Genomic DNA, 15512 nt, shown 5'->3' with positions numbered 1-15512 from the left:
TGAACTGCGAGTCGCAAATCCGGGTGCCTGCTTAGTCATGGACGACAACTTCAACCATTTCCATTTCATTTCTAACTACTACTGAGCGTCAAGTTTTGCAGATATAGTAATTTAACCTAGAGCAATTGGTTATTTTTAAAAACCTATTACTCACATGCAATTTCTAATCGTCAGAGGGTGAATTGACTTCAAAGATGTTGACGCCTATTGCTAGCCAGTCTATACTGCTTGCGAAATCCGCCAAAAGAAGTAGGGAATAGAGAAGGGCAAGCCAGGAGTTTAGTTAGCTCCAGGTAATCAATCGAAATAACACTGTTTATCAAGAATATATTGCCTACTCAACGGATGGGAACTAGGACTAATGATAATGCAATTGGATGTGGAACCTTTACTCGATGCTATGCTTGACAGGAGAGGAAGTATCTCTATTTCGCGTCTTTCCCAACACCAACACACAATGCAAGGAGACCTTGCCGCATCTTTTCTTAAGATGAAGCCAACTGCTGCTCAATTTCTTTGCAAACTGCATCCACAACTCCCTGCGTATTCGCCGAACCCCCGAGATCCGGTGTCAAAACCCCAGCAGCGCACACCTTTTCGACACAGTCCATCAACTTTTTGGAAGCATCTTTTTCACCCAGCCATGAGAGCATCTCCGCAGCGGACCAGAAGGTAGCCACCGGATTGGCGAGGCCCTTACCCATGATATCGAAAGCACTTCCATGAACCGGCTCGAACAGCGAGGGGTTCTTGCGGGTAGGGTCGAGGTTGCTGGATGGTGCCACACCGATGGAACCAGCCAAACCAGCTGCAAGGTCAGATAGAATGTCCATATGCAAATTGGTTCCCACGATAGTATCCAGCGAATCCGGCTTCGAAATCATGCGGAGGGTCATGGCGTCCACCAACATCTTATCCCAGGTGACATCCGGGAAGTCTTTCGCGACCGCCTCAGCGACCTCATCCCAGAGGACCATTCCATGGCGCATGGCATTACTCTTGGTGACGACGGTCAGGTGGCGACGTGGTCTGGAGCGTGCTGTTTCGAAGGCAAAGCGCATAATCCTCTCGACACCAACCCGTGTGAAGATGGCCACCTCTGTCGCAGCTTCCCATGGCTGACCCGTGTGGCTGCGCCCACCTTGACCACAGTACTCTCCCTCAGAATTCTCTCGCACAAGGACCCAATCGATGCCATTCACAGCTGTGGTCAGAGGTGACTTGGTTCCGGGAAAGGTGCGCACAGGACGGACGTTGGCATATAGTTGCAATGGACTGCGGAGTGCTAGTAGCAGGCCCCATAAGGAGACGTGGTCGGGCACGTCTAAATTCGTTAGTGGGTGAATTGCAATTGACTGTCTGATCGGGATCGAATATGCATACCTGGATGTCCTACAGAGCCAAACAAGCCTGCGTCGAATTTCCGCAGAGTGTCCAAGTAACCTTCAGACACGTACCGACCATGTTGCTTGTAGTATTCAGTGCCCCATGGGAGATGCGTAAATTCAATGTTGAATGTGTTCAACGTCTGAGCGAGCTTGTTGACCACTTCAATGGTTGCTCGCACCACTTCCTCGCCAATGCCGTCACCGGGAATGGATGCGATGCGATAAGTAGGTTTCTCGGTAGCCATTGTGTTTTTGCAAGACCGAAACACGGTACTAGTAAGAATTGAGGCGAGGAACGACTCTCTGGATGTCAGTATTATGATCCCCGCATCTTGAAGCTCTATATACTTCCCCGCTCCGGTTATTATTCAGGCTGAAGGTTTGTCCTGCGCATGTCGCCATAATTTCGCCGCATGCAACTTTATTTATGTCTCGTAATTTCACCTTCTAGTATCTACTATAACCAGTAGTAATTTATTTTCGTTGGCTCTTGAATGTTTGGAGCCAGTATAGTTTGGAGGCAAAGATGGATACTGCTGCGCTTATCTAATCCAGCCTATACCGAATTAGTGGCAACCGCACAGGCCGGCTTCCTACTGATCTCCATGTGCCGTTCTGCAATGGACTGGCTAAGTATGCCACAACCACCAACGTTTATAGTGTATAGCTGCTGAGTAGATGATCAGATGGGCAGAGCAGGGTGATTGTTGATCCCTGAAGAACAGGCACAGGCACTGCACAGAGAAGGAGCCACGCGTCGGCTAAGCGTTCAGCCGTGGAAGTCCCACCGACCCTGCGCTTATCCCGAAGTGGCAATCACGATCGACCCGAATTGCTTAGCCTTTCTATGGCGGCAGTCCGCTGCTCCATAACGCTTTTCCTCGAGCGCCCTCTTAATCCTGCCCTCTGGCTGATACTTTGTACTACGATGATCCCCGAGCGGAGCCGGTCAATCTACTGCATACTTTACTGCGTCGCCCTTCGTTCAAACTATTAACCGGTCAACAATGGCGCCTGCAAAGCCGAACAAAGTGTCGCGCATCACAGTGGCTTGTAATTCCTGCCGGTTCCGGAAACAGAAGGTGAGATTATTCTATTCTTCATGTTTCTTCGCATCTAACAGTCCATGTGTTTCTAGTGCAGCGGGAATAAGTAAGTAGGAAATTCTTCGCTTTTAGTTCCATCTTTTACTCATGCAATTCAATCCGAAAGGCCAATTTGCACTCAATGCGACCAGCACAATCGGTCGTGCGACTGGCCCGAACAGTTGAAACGGTAAGCTACGCTAGCTGCTGGACTTGAAAGTGCCCAAGCTTATACGTCTTAGTGGGCCGGCAAAAGGTTACATAGAAGCCTTGGAACACCGTCTTCATGAAACAGAGAGTCTTCTTTTGAATCTTCTCGCCCAGATCCCGGACTCTCAGCTCTCTGCCAGTGTTCAGGGACGCCAAGATTGTTCAAGCAGGCATCGGAAGAGCGGCAGTCCGCCTCAGACATACTCGTCATCTTCCCGCCTTGGAAAGCGAGGCACCGACTATTGGAAGAAGTTTCCTCTACACACAGTACAGGAAATCCGGGACTGGCAGAATGACTGTTTGAGCAATGAAGGAGATGGTTCGTCACGACACTCTTCGGGATCTGAAGCCGCTGAGCGTCCTTCTGTCTCACACCCTGAATACCAACCGGAGACTGGATCTCCAAAGGACCAGATGCCTGAATTCCAAGGATTTCGCGAAATGCCTACGCTACCACGGATACACCAGATTGATATACCCAATAGCCCGATGGATGCCGGTTTATCCTCGGCTAAAGTTCAGTATAGCAGCGCATTAGATGGTGAGGCCAGGGAGAATCGTCCACGAATGGATCCTGTTTTTGAAGCGATACAGTATCAACGCGCTCGAGCGGAAGCGGTCCATGAATTTCCTAGTTTGCAGAAACCGAGTCTGTGGAGGGGTGCACCTCCTGTGAGCTTTCAACAGCAATTTCTTTGGTAGTCCATCGGACAAGAGATATACGGGGCATACAAGAGATTGTTGACGATAAAACTGGTCCGTCGCTGGGACGTCACAACTTTATATCTTCCCGTTGTGTCTTTATGAAAGAATGTTTATTTTATTATGGAGGAGTCCTTGGGTCTACTGGTTAAAGGGGACCTGTGTGCTGTATATACAATGGCCTAGTCATATACTATTTGTCTTTAGTATGACCAAACGAGTACTATATCGGGAGTCTCTCAAACCATACCTCTCAAAATTTTAGTAATAAAAAATATGCATAACAAAATTACCTGTAAAACTGGTGGGATAAGATTCTCGTGATATGTTTCCTAATCGGGAAATGATGAATCTATCCGCCCGTCCCCACAACTAACCCATATCAGCCGCAGCATCCATCCATTCCATCGAAAGCTTTCCATATGATACCTGAGACCTGAGAAATACCTGCAGGAATATGCTCTACAGATAGCTCAGCACATGGTATCCTGCAAGTATCTCAAACACTGCGCGACTTACATCGCCATGACGCCATCAACCAATTAATACTAGGACGAAGTATATTCGCCGCCAACTAAACACAGTACCATTACCACACAGCATATCACCCAAGCAATCATGTACACAAACCTGCATCTTTTGTGGAACCATTCGAACTAGATTCAATCATACCATATACAATGATACTTTATAATGCATGACCTCATCATAACGCTCCTTCAAACCTACGCTACCCAGTACTCCTGATATACCTGGCTATTTAAACCAACCCTTTCCCCCATTCCAAATCCATCACATCCCAACTCCAACTCGCAATCACGACTCTACAGAACATCCTTTACAAACAAAGAATCACCTCCAATAAACCAATCCAATCCAGTCAATCCTCTGCTCATCCAAAATGCCCTCCAAACCAGTCGCCTCCCCACCACCTCAACCGAAGAAAGTTCACGGCGCAGTCCGCGACGACGACCTCCCCATCGACGACTACGAGAATGCCTGGCACGAACAGCAAGAAGAAGAGGAAGAGGAATACCGCGAGCAGAATGATATTGCCTTCAAGGCCCCGAATGTCGCTGCCGCAAGGAGGATGAATACCGGTACTGCGCCGAATCCTGTTGAGGGGACGCGGAAGGGCACGACGGGGTCGGTTAATAGGTCGAAGACGACGCATTGATATATCTCTCTCTCTTTCTCTTTCTCTTTCGTGAGTCATGGGTGATGTATTGTATTGTATTGGGGGTATGTGTATGTTTTATGTGTTAAAGGAATAATGAGTGTAGTGTATATCATGAATCTAGTTTTTGAATTTCCCTTTTTATCCAACCAAACCAGTCATCAACATCAACATCAATGTTATATACAACGATCACAATCTATAAACAACCATCATACTTATGCATCAAAAAAAAGTGGTATAATAATAAATTTACAGCATAGGCTTCAGATCAGCAGAAACCTTGAAAGGAGCGGCAGTCTTGCTGCGGATCTCCTCGACGGTCACGCCCTCGGCGTACTCGGCAAGAGTCAGACCCTCGGTGGGGCTGACTTCGAAGACGGCCAGATCGGTGATGATCTTCCACACGCAGCGGGGTCCGGTCAGGGGGAAGCTGCACTCGGGGAGGATCTTGGGGTTGCCCTTCTTGTCGGTGTGTTCCTGTTCAAACTATGTTAGTGGTGGACATTCAAATGTATGTGGGGTGGTATAAGTAGAGGGGTGACTCACCATGGTGACGACGACCTTGGTCTTCTCGGGGTTGGAAACGAGGTCCATGGCTCCGCCCATACCCTTGACCTTACCGGGAAGCATGAAGTTGGCGAGATCTGGATTAAAGGGTTAGTAAATATTGTTCATTATGAGTTTGTGGTGAAAGGTGCTGAGCTTACCTCCGTACTGGCTGACCTGGAGAGCACCAAGCATGGTCAGGTCAATGCGGCCAGAGCGGATCATACCGAAACTCTCGTGGGAACCGAAAACAGAAGCACCGCGACCCAGGGTGACGGTCTCCTTGCCGGGGTTGATCAAGTCGGGGTCCTCCTCACCGGGCTTGGGGTAGCCACCCAGACCCAGGATACCGTTCTCGGCCTGGAGGACGACCTCAACACCCTCCTCGACGTAGGCGGGAGCAATCAGGGGCATTCCGATACCAAGGTTGACGTACATGCCGTCCTTGAATTCCTTGGCGGCACGCTTGACGATACGTTCACGACGGATAGTGGCCTCACCGGAACCTACAACACCGACACATGTTAGCAAATTTGCGCTATGAAATCGGGGCTTGAACTGGGTACTGACCAGCCTGGAGCATCTCGTTGGGGTCCTTGGCGAAAGTGAGCTTCTCGATCTTCTTCTCGCCGGTGCTCTGGATGACCTTGTTGACGTAGATGCCCTGGAGGTGGATGCTCTCGGGGTCGATCTCGCCAACTTCGACGATGTGGTCGGCCTCGACGATGGTGTACTTGGCGTTCTTGGCCATGGCCTCGTTGAAGTTGTTCATGGACTTGCGGAACTGGCAGTTACCGAGCTTGTCGGCCTTGTGGACCTTAACCAGGGCGTAGTCACCGAAAATCGATTCTTCCAGGATGTATTTCTTGCCGTTGAATTCGCGTTCTTCCTTGGGGGCGTTCTTGATAGCGACGCTACCGTCCTTGTTGTAACGAACGGGGAGTTCACCAGATTGCACTATACAACCAAATGATTAGTCTAAGTCCGGGACATAGACAGCCATTGAAGTATGCGTACCAATAGTTCCGTAAGCAGCAGGGGTATAGAAGGCAGGGACACCAGCGGCACCAGCGGCACACTTTTCCGCAATGGTACCCTGGGGGGTCAATTCCAGAGAGAGGTCACCAGTGAGATACATTTTCTCGAAGACCTTGTTTTCACCGATGAAAGAGGCGATCATCTTGCTGATCTGCTTGCTTTCCAGCAGCTGGCCTATTATCGTCGTCTGTTAGACCAATTGCAATCTTTACTGCATTGCAGTGTAGCTCAACCTACCGAGACCAACGCCGGGCATTCCAGCATTGTTGGAGACGACAGTCAGATCCTTGATGTCCGGACGGTCACGGACGGCATCAATCAACGTAGTAGGGACACCAGCGAAACCGAAACCACCGACGAGAAGGGTCGAAGAACCCTTCATATCCTTGATCGCTTCCTGAGCGGACGGGCATAGTTTATCGATTGCGCGCTTGGCAGTTGAGACGGAGAAATTCCGCCTCCAGATGGGGCGGAACACCGCAGGAACAGGCCGCGACATGATTGTCGACCAGCCTTAAACAAAAGAATTGAGATCTGCGGAGGGAGTCAAAAACCTGGGGAAAAGAAAGAAAGAAAAGAAGAGAAAGAGAGAGGGAAGGACAACGCCAGCGATAAAAAAGAAGCTCAGCCTAGGCCAGACCGGCTCTTGCAGCATCGCGTAGCTCGCCGTTCGGCTAGTGAACATGATGGCGCAGCCGACAAAAGCGATTATCCGCCGCCGACTTTCAGCATCGCTTTGCCGCCTTCCGAAGCCGACCCCACTGCCTGACCGCTGGGGTCGTATTGCCTCGTACACTTGTGGGGGGAGAAACGTTCTGCCTGCGGGGTGTCCACAACCCCCTTGTTTGAATCACCCCAGTCTTTCCCCTCAAAAGCACTATTTGAGGCACGCGATCGGAGCGGGATGGCCTTGTCAAACATTCTCCGATTTTACCGGTATCCCCCAATGCACGGATTGTTTTATTAGTCACTTTCTGCTTGTCCGTCAGTCAATTCAGGGTCCTCCGGCAGTGATGATTGATTAGATAAGCGCGCCAATGGGGCGAACCCGTCACAACGACGGGTGTATTTTACGATTCCGATAGCGGGACGGGCGTCGGCAAGACAAATCGGGTGAACTCGCCGGGGTTCCTGGCAAGCCTTGACTCTGCCGACTTTCCCTCCGAATCGGGAGATCTTGTGGGGTCTCGATCTGGGGTAGCACATTCCCCTGCTTTACAACAACTTTTTGCTGGATTTTACATTATGATGGAGGGTGAAGATGGACTACTATGGCCACTTAAGATCAAAGACATAATTATTTCGCATTCTGGTCATACTTGATACATGCTTCTGCTAAGAGGTTCGGGAAACCGACAACCACGTGACCGTAAACACAAACCATTCTGGGTCCCCCAAGACAAAGACTCCATCAACCATCAGCATTCCGATCAGTCAATGTATCCTCGTCATATGATGAAACTGGCTGATTTATTAGATCTGGTGATCCCTATAATCAAGCGAAGTGTTCTGAGTGACAGGAATAATTGGCCAATTCGTTATGTTCAACTCGCAGAGAATGATTTTACCACGGCAATCGGCCAACTCTTCCACATTGTTGTAATTCTCAGGCCTATGGGCCATGATTTCGTTGTAGATCCATCGGATGTCACCGGCTGATCTAACCGTACAGTTCCACCACTCCATGGTCTCGGCCGTAGTACTATACACCCGACCGTTCTTTGTCTCAGCATATTTGCCCAGTCCGACAAAGAAATCACTGGCCGCAATGGCATTGGCAGCAGTTACCAGGTAGTATCTTTGTAGGACGGGTTCCTGCACCCCGTCGACGACGTGCTCTTGGAGATAAGCGTAGTACGGCATGATTTTGATTCGGTCGGGGTTGGGTGTTGTCCGGTGTATATCTAGAGATATTGTCTTCAATAATGTCGAGATGGGTGAGAAGATGTTAACAAACGAACAAAGGCCTTGATCGGATAGTTTATGATCTTGACAGGTAGACGACAGGATTATAAGTTTAATTTATATGCGTAGGCACATACTTGATTATGTTGCCTTTGTGGAATGTCCCCAATCCTGCGTAGGCAGGGATATACGGCATTTGCAGCGAATTGGAATCTTCCAAAAATATCAGTATAACGACACAAGATGTTTAAACTTTCATTCTTTTTGTTTTGCAAAATGTTATGTTTGTACTGCACTACATCTGGTTAATCTTTGTGTCGATTCGGAAGTAATGGTTGTAACTTACATGATAGTTACGGATATTTTCATATAGAAAATTCCTGTATGTACAAAGACTAGCAATCTGTTAGCTTTTTTGTCATGTGGGGATAGTCAATGATCTAACAATGACTCTGCTAACGTCACTGTAGAAGCCAAACGGCCTTGAAGCTCATCTAACAAACGGAATTGACCGTCTTACTGCCAGCAGTACATGTGCCAACTCCAAGTATATTCCAGCCTACTAATCGCTGGCATGCCCGCTATTGATGGCATTGCGTGGAAAGAGAGAGCGTTTTGCTTTGGCTGGGCTTGTTTAGAAGGAGACATATTATCGTCCGTGGGACTTGCCGCTTTTGAAATATCGCATTGCCGTTTTGCAGAGGCAGTTAGCTTCCACGACACCTCGCACGTGGGTTCAGCTTTGGAGGGAAGGGAGGGAGGCTGCGAGTTGGTTAAAATTTTGTAGGTAGTTTTGCAGTCTGCTCAGAAATTTGTTCAGCAGGGTGTATTTGGTGGGTTCAATCGGGACGTTTGCGATTATTCCAGGGCTTTCTGTACAATTGTTCTCTGGCTGTGTAGTAATATGTCAAGTGGGTAGTACTATTCGATACTTCTTTCCGCCCAGCTTTGCACAACTCCTCGAGCTGTGGGCTCGTACTCCTTCATCTTTACATCATCACCGACAAGGTAAGTATTGGCCTGGCTAAACACCAGAGGGGGATCCTTCTTGGAGACAACAATATCTCTCCATTTCAGAGCTTCATCGTCAACATGCGATAAACCCTCATAGAAACGGCGACAGTTGGAGACGTCAGCGGTGCAACGATAAATATGAAGTTTCAGGAGCATGCGACCCAGTGATGGCTTGCCATGAGAGATTACTCGCGATCGGTCAACTTTGACCGTCAAGCTATTCTTCTCCAGATTGCTCGTAACGTTATAGAGACCGCCACTGTCGCGGAGGAGGTGCCGAAACATGGCATAGTGTGCCTTAATTGGAGTTAGGGGAGCGTTAACATGGCAAGATTGTAAACTAGACTTACTTGACTATGTGCTTGTCCCCATTTCTGTCATCGTTTAGCACTACCTTCAATATCCGTCATGTCTTAACTTACTTGGGTGGTGGGATCATAATTCTCAAGGCCTCGAAGTCCATCGACGCCCAGCTGAAGATACATGTTGTAGGCGACTGTAAGTAACTGAATGAGCTTTAGTCTTCTGGCTTCTACAAGGGGACTCACTGTCATCAGGTTTGACCTCGCTTTGGCCTGTGTAGCCAAAAATGCTTAGTATTTCTAGATCGTCGACCAAATAAGCGCCGACGAGTTCTGCTCTGCATTCGTCCACTGTTGTTGCAAGGTCATTGAACACCCCCGTCCATGTTTGCCCAGCCCGATACCAGCTTTCTACGGGTTTTCCAGTAAAGGGATCCAGGGGCGGATTTCCAATGTCGAAGTTGAGACCACCATCAGAAGATTCAGTCAAGAATCTTCCCGTGCCATGTCCGAAAATTTCATGCAGCACGACCCAGATGTAGTAGGCATGGAACCGATGCTTCTTGAAAGTGTCTTGTTCTGATGCATCCACCATGTGTAAACCGCGAGATCGACTACTCTCAGACACCATGCGGTTACTGAAGATGATGTTCTTGTAACCTGTATCTTGTCTGATATCATTATACTGCTAGAATTTAGCGACAAGCAATTTTCTCTATTTCCGGGTTACTAACGTTTGGAAGATTGATGCCCGGGAAAATGATACTTGAGCAATATACAAGACCTAGATGTGTCAGCTTCCAGGTATGGTTAAGCACAGGAAAGCTCACTGTTGATGCTTGAGAAATCAGGTGGCTCAAATAATTCCTTTTCGTAAGGGCCCTTGCTGTCACCGGTATTTTCAACCCAGGGAAGTTTGTAGACCAATTGATTTGCTCTGGTTGCGAGCGTATTCAATATCTTGGTTTCGGCAGCATCCGGTATTCCGACTATCCCTTCAAACTCTGCACGAACACCTAATGGATCGCGATATGGCTCGACAAAGCCTATGACTGTTTCAACCGAAGGGGCCTTGTCATTCACCCATATCCTCAGTGATTCGCGGTATGCTTCGAGGCTTCCAGTCTGGAAGCTATCAATTATCTGCCGCAACATTTCCACTTGAGCAGCATTTGATGCGTATGGGATGGCTTGTTGCAAACAATCACAAACCCGTTTCAATTCTTCCTTGTGGTCTCCTTTCACCAGAAATACCTTCTTATCGGACGCTCCCGATCCACCAAATCCTTCCAATTCCACCTTGTCCTCTGCCACAGATGCTTGCATGATATCATAGCAACGAGTATTAGAATTCTGATATGCCTTTAGTCGAGTATTTTCAGGCAAGATTGATTGATCCTCCATGAGTTTTGATATCATGGCAATATCCTCTGAAGACTCAAGGCAGTCCTCACCTAGATAATATGATGATTGGGTAAATGGTCCAGGGTGGCCTAGACTGCTCGGAAGAAGACTGATCATTGGGTCTTTGATCTGCTTAAGGAGTTCACATGCCGACGAAGATACTGATGCTAGAGAGGTAAGAGCCTCCTCGGATACATCAGGCGTAAATTTCTGGTCACCGGAGCCCTAGACGAATGAGGAAATGTTCACGCAGGAGGCCAGTTTACCCTTACAAAGTAATTGCCAATATTGGATAAAAATGTAGCGGCATATTCCAGGAAATTCTCTAGTTCTTGAACGCTGACCCCAGTTTCGGTGGCAAGTTGTTCCCAATTCCCGTCACAGCTATGGTAAAGGGCCATTATAAAGTCGAAAATACCATTAGCCTCTGGAGATACTTGGCGGAAAATGATTCGCGTGCCATTCCAGGCAGCCCTTGTATGCAACATGTCAGAAGTTATTGCTGCGCGTTTGTGGGTGGGAGACATGTATTACTTCGTCATGTGATGAGCATAGAGCTTTTCCTGTGGGCTCAAACCGTCAAATGCGGCGGCCACCGACAATTGGTATATCTGAGGTTTGACCATTGTTGTATCTGGTACTCAATTGACTGCGTAGCTCGAGAGAATACCATCGTAGACCATGTTGTTTTCATCACGAAACATTATTGTATGACCCCGCACATGTGACTTCGCGCGAGAAACCATGCCATCCTGATAAGAAAAAGCATTTGATTGGCTGAAGAACACAATAGCAATTTGAAAATCCACAATAATCAAAATTCCTGTTATTGTCATGCTGTGCAAGCAAACATGTCAGTGCTCGCCAGATTTCTATTACCTACTGCCATGCATTACGGTTGCTTCCGGACCCGCATCATTATGGAGGGTTTGTCAACCACGAAAATAATTTAATCCTCATGAAATAGGTTTCGTAATGTTAGATAAATCTTCCATCAGACCGTATGTTGCACTATAGTACTATATATCGGTCACGGAAACCGAGAGACTGAAGGGGGAAGGCATGAGGGCAAATGTGGAACCCCACATTTCTTGCGGGGCTAGCCTTAAGCATGCATGGGGAATTTCAGGTACCTCCGCTCAATCCACAGGGACGACTCGGCTACTCATACAGGCACATGACATTGTCTACGAGGCTTGCCGGGAGAGCTTCGAGGCGAACCAGTTTTTGCTTGAGTGCTTAATGAAAGAGCTGAGGTGACCTCAAAAATGAGTGAAGAACATCTGTGCCAACTATGTGATCCGTCAATTACTTGGGCGCGTCGCTGAGAATGGTGGAAGATGTCCTTGCTGTCGAATAGAGGCGTATCCTTCAGTCCATATGTATTACTATCTGAATCATAGCTCTGGCATAGACTACGCGCCATGCAATAAACACCTGTAGTTATGCCCTATAACACCTTCTACCAAAAATAAGCTTAATTGGTACGGTCCCATAACCCCAGATGCCATCGTGGAATGGCTCCACATACATAATCGGTAGCCCCGCCTTGGAGGAGGAATGGATTGTGGGGGGAGAAGCTTCCCTTCATGCGAGGTCTGCTGATAGTAAATACCATGAGATTATCATGGGACCTTCAACACTCTCATATCACCATGAAACTGCTTTCACCTCGCTGTCAGCCATGTGGGTCTTTCCTCAAGAGTAAGGGATACCCATACCTCATCAACTAGCCCTGAACATGCCTACTTGCTCCACATGCTCCATCATTGTACGTCGACAGCTATCATGGGATCATGAGGGGCCCATTCAAACCCTCAGGTTATGCATTGACGTATGTCTCGATCATGTTAATCAGCTACTATTGCCATCATATACTTAAAGACTCTCTGTTGTTGCTGTTGTATCTACACAACTTCAGTCACGGAAGCCTTAATCCATTTACTCGTTAATACAACTTTTTAGCTTCTTCAGGTTCCATACTTCTTCCATAATGCAGGCACCCATATCCAACCAACAAAAGCCCATCAAAGACCTGACCAAAGTGTTCCACTACACAGACACCAAGACTCGGAAGCCTACCCGCGACAATGATCCATACGAATACATGGCTGGGTTTGGAAACCGCTTTCAGTCAGAAGTCATCCCAGGGACCTTACCAGCTGGTCAAAACAACCCACAAGAGCCGCGGTTTGGTCTATACACTGAAGGTCTTACGTACTCTGCCTTTACAGCCTCAAGGCATGCCAACTTTAGTACTTATATGTATCGGGTGAGGCCAGCAGCTGCACACAGTATGTATTTCTCTCTGTTTCCAAGCCAAGCTGGTGTTCCTAACGTTGTGAAGATGGCTATAGGAAAGATTATGAACACAAATCAGATATCGAGAACTGTTTCCTTACACTTAATCCCAAGGTGACAACGCTTGCTGGTCAGGCTGAATGGACACCGTTTCCTCTTCCCAACGATAACGAGAAGATTGACTTTGTAGATGGTTTGCACACCCTGGGGGGAAGTGGAGATCCAAATCTGCGAGAAGGCATTGCACTCTATGTCTTCATGATAAATGCAAATATGGACCACCGAGCATATTGTAATACGGACGGTGACTTTCTGATTGTGGCTCAGCAAGGAATCCTCCATATACAAACGGAGATGGGGATGCTATTCTTGCAACCAGGTGAAATCTGTGTGATCCCGCGTGGAGTTCGCTTCGCTATCCGGTTGGGCTCCAAGCACAATGTTGCCCGTGGGTACATCGTCGAAATATGGGGATCTCGTTGGGAGTTACCTGATTTGGGTCCCTTAGGTGGCCATGGATTAGCGAATCCGCGAGACTTTCTCCACCCTGTGGCCCACATTGACGAGAATCTCCATGAAGACTGGGAGATTGTCAACAAAGCAAATGGCCGATATAGTGTCATTGGGCAGGATCACAGCCCATTCGATTTGGTGGCATGGCATGGGAATGCCGTTCCCTACAAGGTATGCAGCAATTATTCTGTGGCTATTATGATGATGTAGATACTGACTGTCTTACAGTACGACCTGACCAAATTTGCTTCCCAAAATGCAACATCTATCGATCACACTGACCCGTCCGTGAACTGCGTATTGACTGCCCCATCTAGAGATCCAGTCACACCATTAGCCGACTTTCTATGGTTTGGGCCACGATGGGATGTGGCGTCCAACACGCTCCGTCCTCCGTATTTCCACCGCAACTCGGCAACAGAATTTCTTGCGTGTCTATATGGAAGCGGACTCGGACGCTCTGAGGAGTTCTTGCCAGGTGGAGGTAGTGTTGAGGTCAGCCATACGCCACATGGCAACTTCAGCGATGAATATGTGCGTGAAATGCGCAACCAGATGAACGAGCCACGGAGAATCTTAGAAAGTAAGACAATGACATGAGACATCAACATCATTGTAATAGATTGCTGACGGCATAGATCAAATGACAATTATGGTTGAAAGTAGCCGGTCGTTCCTGTTCACCGAGTATGCGCGAAGTGGCTGTGGAACGTTTAAGAGCCAAGGTCCAGATCCCAAAGTATGGGATGCTTTACCTGTACGTCTTTGGTCTCCACGCTGGTTGGAGCAGAGCTGATAATCTTTGTAGGACAAATTCTCCGCGTACCCAAACATCAAGAAGATTCTCAGTCAAGTCAGGTCCGATAAAGAAGCATGGAAGAAGCAACTCGAAGCGTATTATGATGATGATTGGCTGGCAGAAATGTACAAGGACCACGACCAAGCTTAGCTAGGTAAACAAATGTGTGCGTGTTTCTGCAAGGCTGAGACAGTCAGCTCTGAATCATTCATTTTGGGAGGCGCTACTGGTAGCTGGCTGGTGTTCTGCGCGCGAGGCGCCAAGCAGCAAGACCAGCTTCCAGGATGCAAAAGGGAAGCGGCAGTACGAAGTAGCATCGCAGAGATATTGGAGACGATGTGAAAGCGGTATTTAGTACAGGAAAATCCAGGCGAGGACTATCCCATGAAAGTTCGTTGATTTGTGTATGCAGAATGTCAGTTCGGTTTAAATAGGATGTCTCATCTCTTTCAGCCTTGGAGGAAATCAGGCAGATATGTCGCGGGGGTAAAGCTCAGCCTCGCCATCAACCCCGCCCACTCTTGCCCAAAGTGACGACCATTCCATCACCTCTTCCGTTGTAGCCTCTTCTATGTCAAGAGTCGGATCATTGTACAGCCCATCTTCCTCCCCTTCTTATTAATACAATCCTATCTCCCAAGTGAGACTAGAAGAGGAAAGAGATAAACTGATCCATCTATCCTTCCTGACTCTCTCCTCGCTTGTGCTTCGCGGTCTGACAGCCATCCGCCGTACAGAAGATGCCCACAAACTCATCAAAAAGCGACGTGCATTCTCGCCATCAACAGGACCACGAAATAACCCCACGTCACGATGAGTACACCGTCGGGTGGATATGCGGCTCGCCTCTGGATATAGTAGTTGCGTCAATGATGTTGGATGAGAGACATCCACAGATGTCGCAAAAGTTTTCGGCTATAGATCAGGTTATCCTCGGAGGAATTGGAGTTTACAACATCGTTATTGCTCGTTTACCGCTTAGCAGGTGCGGTGATACTCAGGCAATTGCAGCTTTGGAAAGGGAGATGTTCTCGACTTTTCCTGCCATCCGCTTTTCTCTTGCAGTCGGTATTGGAGGTGGCGTACCAAGGAGCAGCGCCGATATTCGACTAGGCGATGTTGTAG

At 48.0% G+C, this 15512-nt stretch overlaps 7 protein-coding genes across 7 annotated transcripts; 3 read left to right on the top strand and 4 right to left on the bottom strand.

The window, feature by feature from the left end:
• Positions 1–485: 485 nt before the first annotated feature.
• Positions 486–1633, bottom strand: AtWU_05240 (isocitrate/isopropylmalate dehydrogenase family protein; the record flags this gene model as incomplete). Its single annotated transcript, XM_035500350.1, has 2 exons — positions 486–1324; positions 1384–1633. 2 exons carry the CDS (start codon positions 1631–1633, stop codon positions 486–488), a joined length of 1089 nt encoding a protein of 362 aa, XP_035356243.1.
• Positions 1634–2395: 762 nt separating this feature from the next.
• Positions 2396–3385, top strand: AtWU_05239 (Zn(II)2Cys6 transcription factor domain-containing protein; the record flags this gene model as incomplete). The annotated part of the gene is made up of 4 exons (XM_035500349.1): positions 2396–2470; positions 2527–2540; positions 2601–2663; positions 2716–3385. 4 exons carry the CDS (start codon positions 2396–2398, stop codon positions 3383–3385), a joined length of 822 nt encoding a protein of 273 aa, XP_035356242.1.
• A 901-nt stretch (positions 3386–4286) lies between these two features.
• On the top strand, positions 4287–4562 carry AtWU_05238 (uncharacterized protein; the record flags this gene model as incomplete). Its single annotated transcript, XM_035500348.1, has 1 exon — positions 4287–4562. One exon carries the CDS (start codon positions 4287–4289, stop codon positions 4560–4562), a length of 276 nt encoding a protein of 91 aa, XP_035356241.1.
• Positions 4563–4814: 252 nt separating this feature from the next.
• On the bottom strand, positions 4815–6648 carry AtWU_05237 (3-oxoacid CoA-transferase; the record flags this gene model as incomplete). The annotated part of the gene is made up of 6 exons (XM_035500347.1): positions 4815–5042; positions 5112–5209; positions 5273–5617; positions 5682–6068; positions 6129–6323; positions 6387–6648. 6 exons carry the CDS (start codon positions 6646–6648, stop codon positions 4815–4817), a joined length of 1515 nt encoding a protein of 504 aa, XP_035356240.1.
• A 974-nt stretch (positions 6649–7622) lies between these two features.
• AtWU_05236 (TatD related DNase family protein) lies at positions 7623–8012 on the bottom strand (the record flags this gene model as incomplete). The annotated part of the gene is made up of 1 exon (XM_035500346.1): positions 7623–8012. One exon carries the CDS (start codon positions 8010–8012, stop codon positions 7623–7625), a length of 390 nt encoding a protein of 129 aa, XP_035356239.1.
• Positions 8013–8975: 963 nt separating this feature from the next.
• On the bottom strand, positions 8976–11400 carry AtWU_05235 (dipeptidyl peptidase III; the record flags this gene model as incomplete). Its single annotated transcript, XM_035500345.1, has 8 exons — positions 8976–9365; positions 9419–9442; positions 9491–9564; positions 9617–10055; positions 10105–10154; positions 10201–10999; positions 11047–11248; positions 11309–11400. The coding sequence occupies 8 exons, from the start codon at positions 11398–11400 to the stop codon at positions 8976–8978; spliced, it is 2070 nt and encodes a 689-aa protein (XP_035356238.1).
• A 1367-nt stretch (positions 11401–12767) lies between these two features.
• On the top strand, positions 12768–14537 carry AtWU_05234 (homogentisate 1,2-dioxygenase; the record flags this gene model as incomplete). Its single annotated transcript, XM_035500344.1, has 5 exons — positions 12768–13068; positions 13122–13759; positions 13817–14171; positions 14227–14345; positions 14397–14537. 5 exons carry the CDS (start codon positions 12768–12770, stop codon positions 14535–14537), a joined length of 1554 nt encoding a protein of 517 aa, XP_035356237.1.
• Between the last annotated feature and the right edge of the window lie 975 nt (positions 14538–15512).

This window comes from Aspergillus tubingensis (genome assembly GCF_013340325.1).
Source record: "Aspergillus tubingensis WU-2223L DNA, scaffold_7, whole genome shotgun sequence".
Classification (NCBI taxonomy): Eukaryota; Fungi; Ascomycota; class Eurotiomycetes; order Eurotiales; family Aspergillaceae; genus Aspergillus; species Aspergillus tubingensis.
The sequence above is the reverse complement of the archived record's forward strand: the minus strand, read 5'-3'. Positions and strand labels throughout refer to the sequence as shown.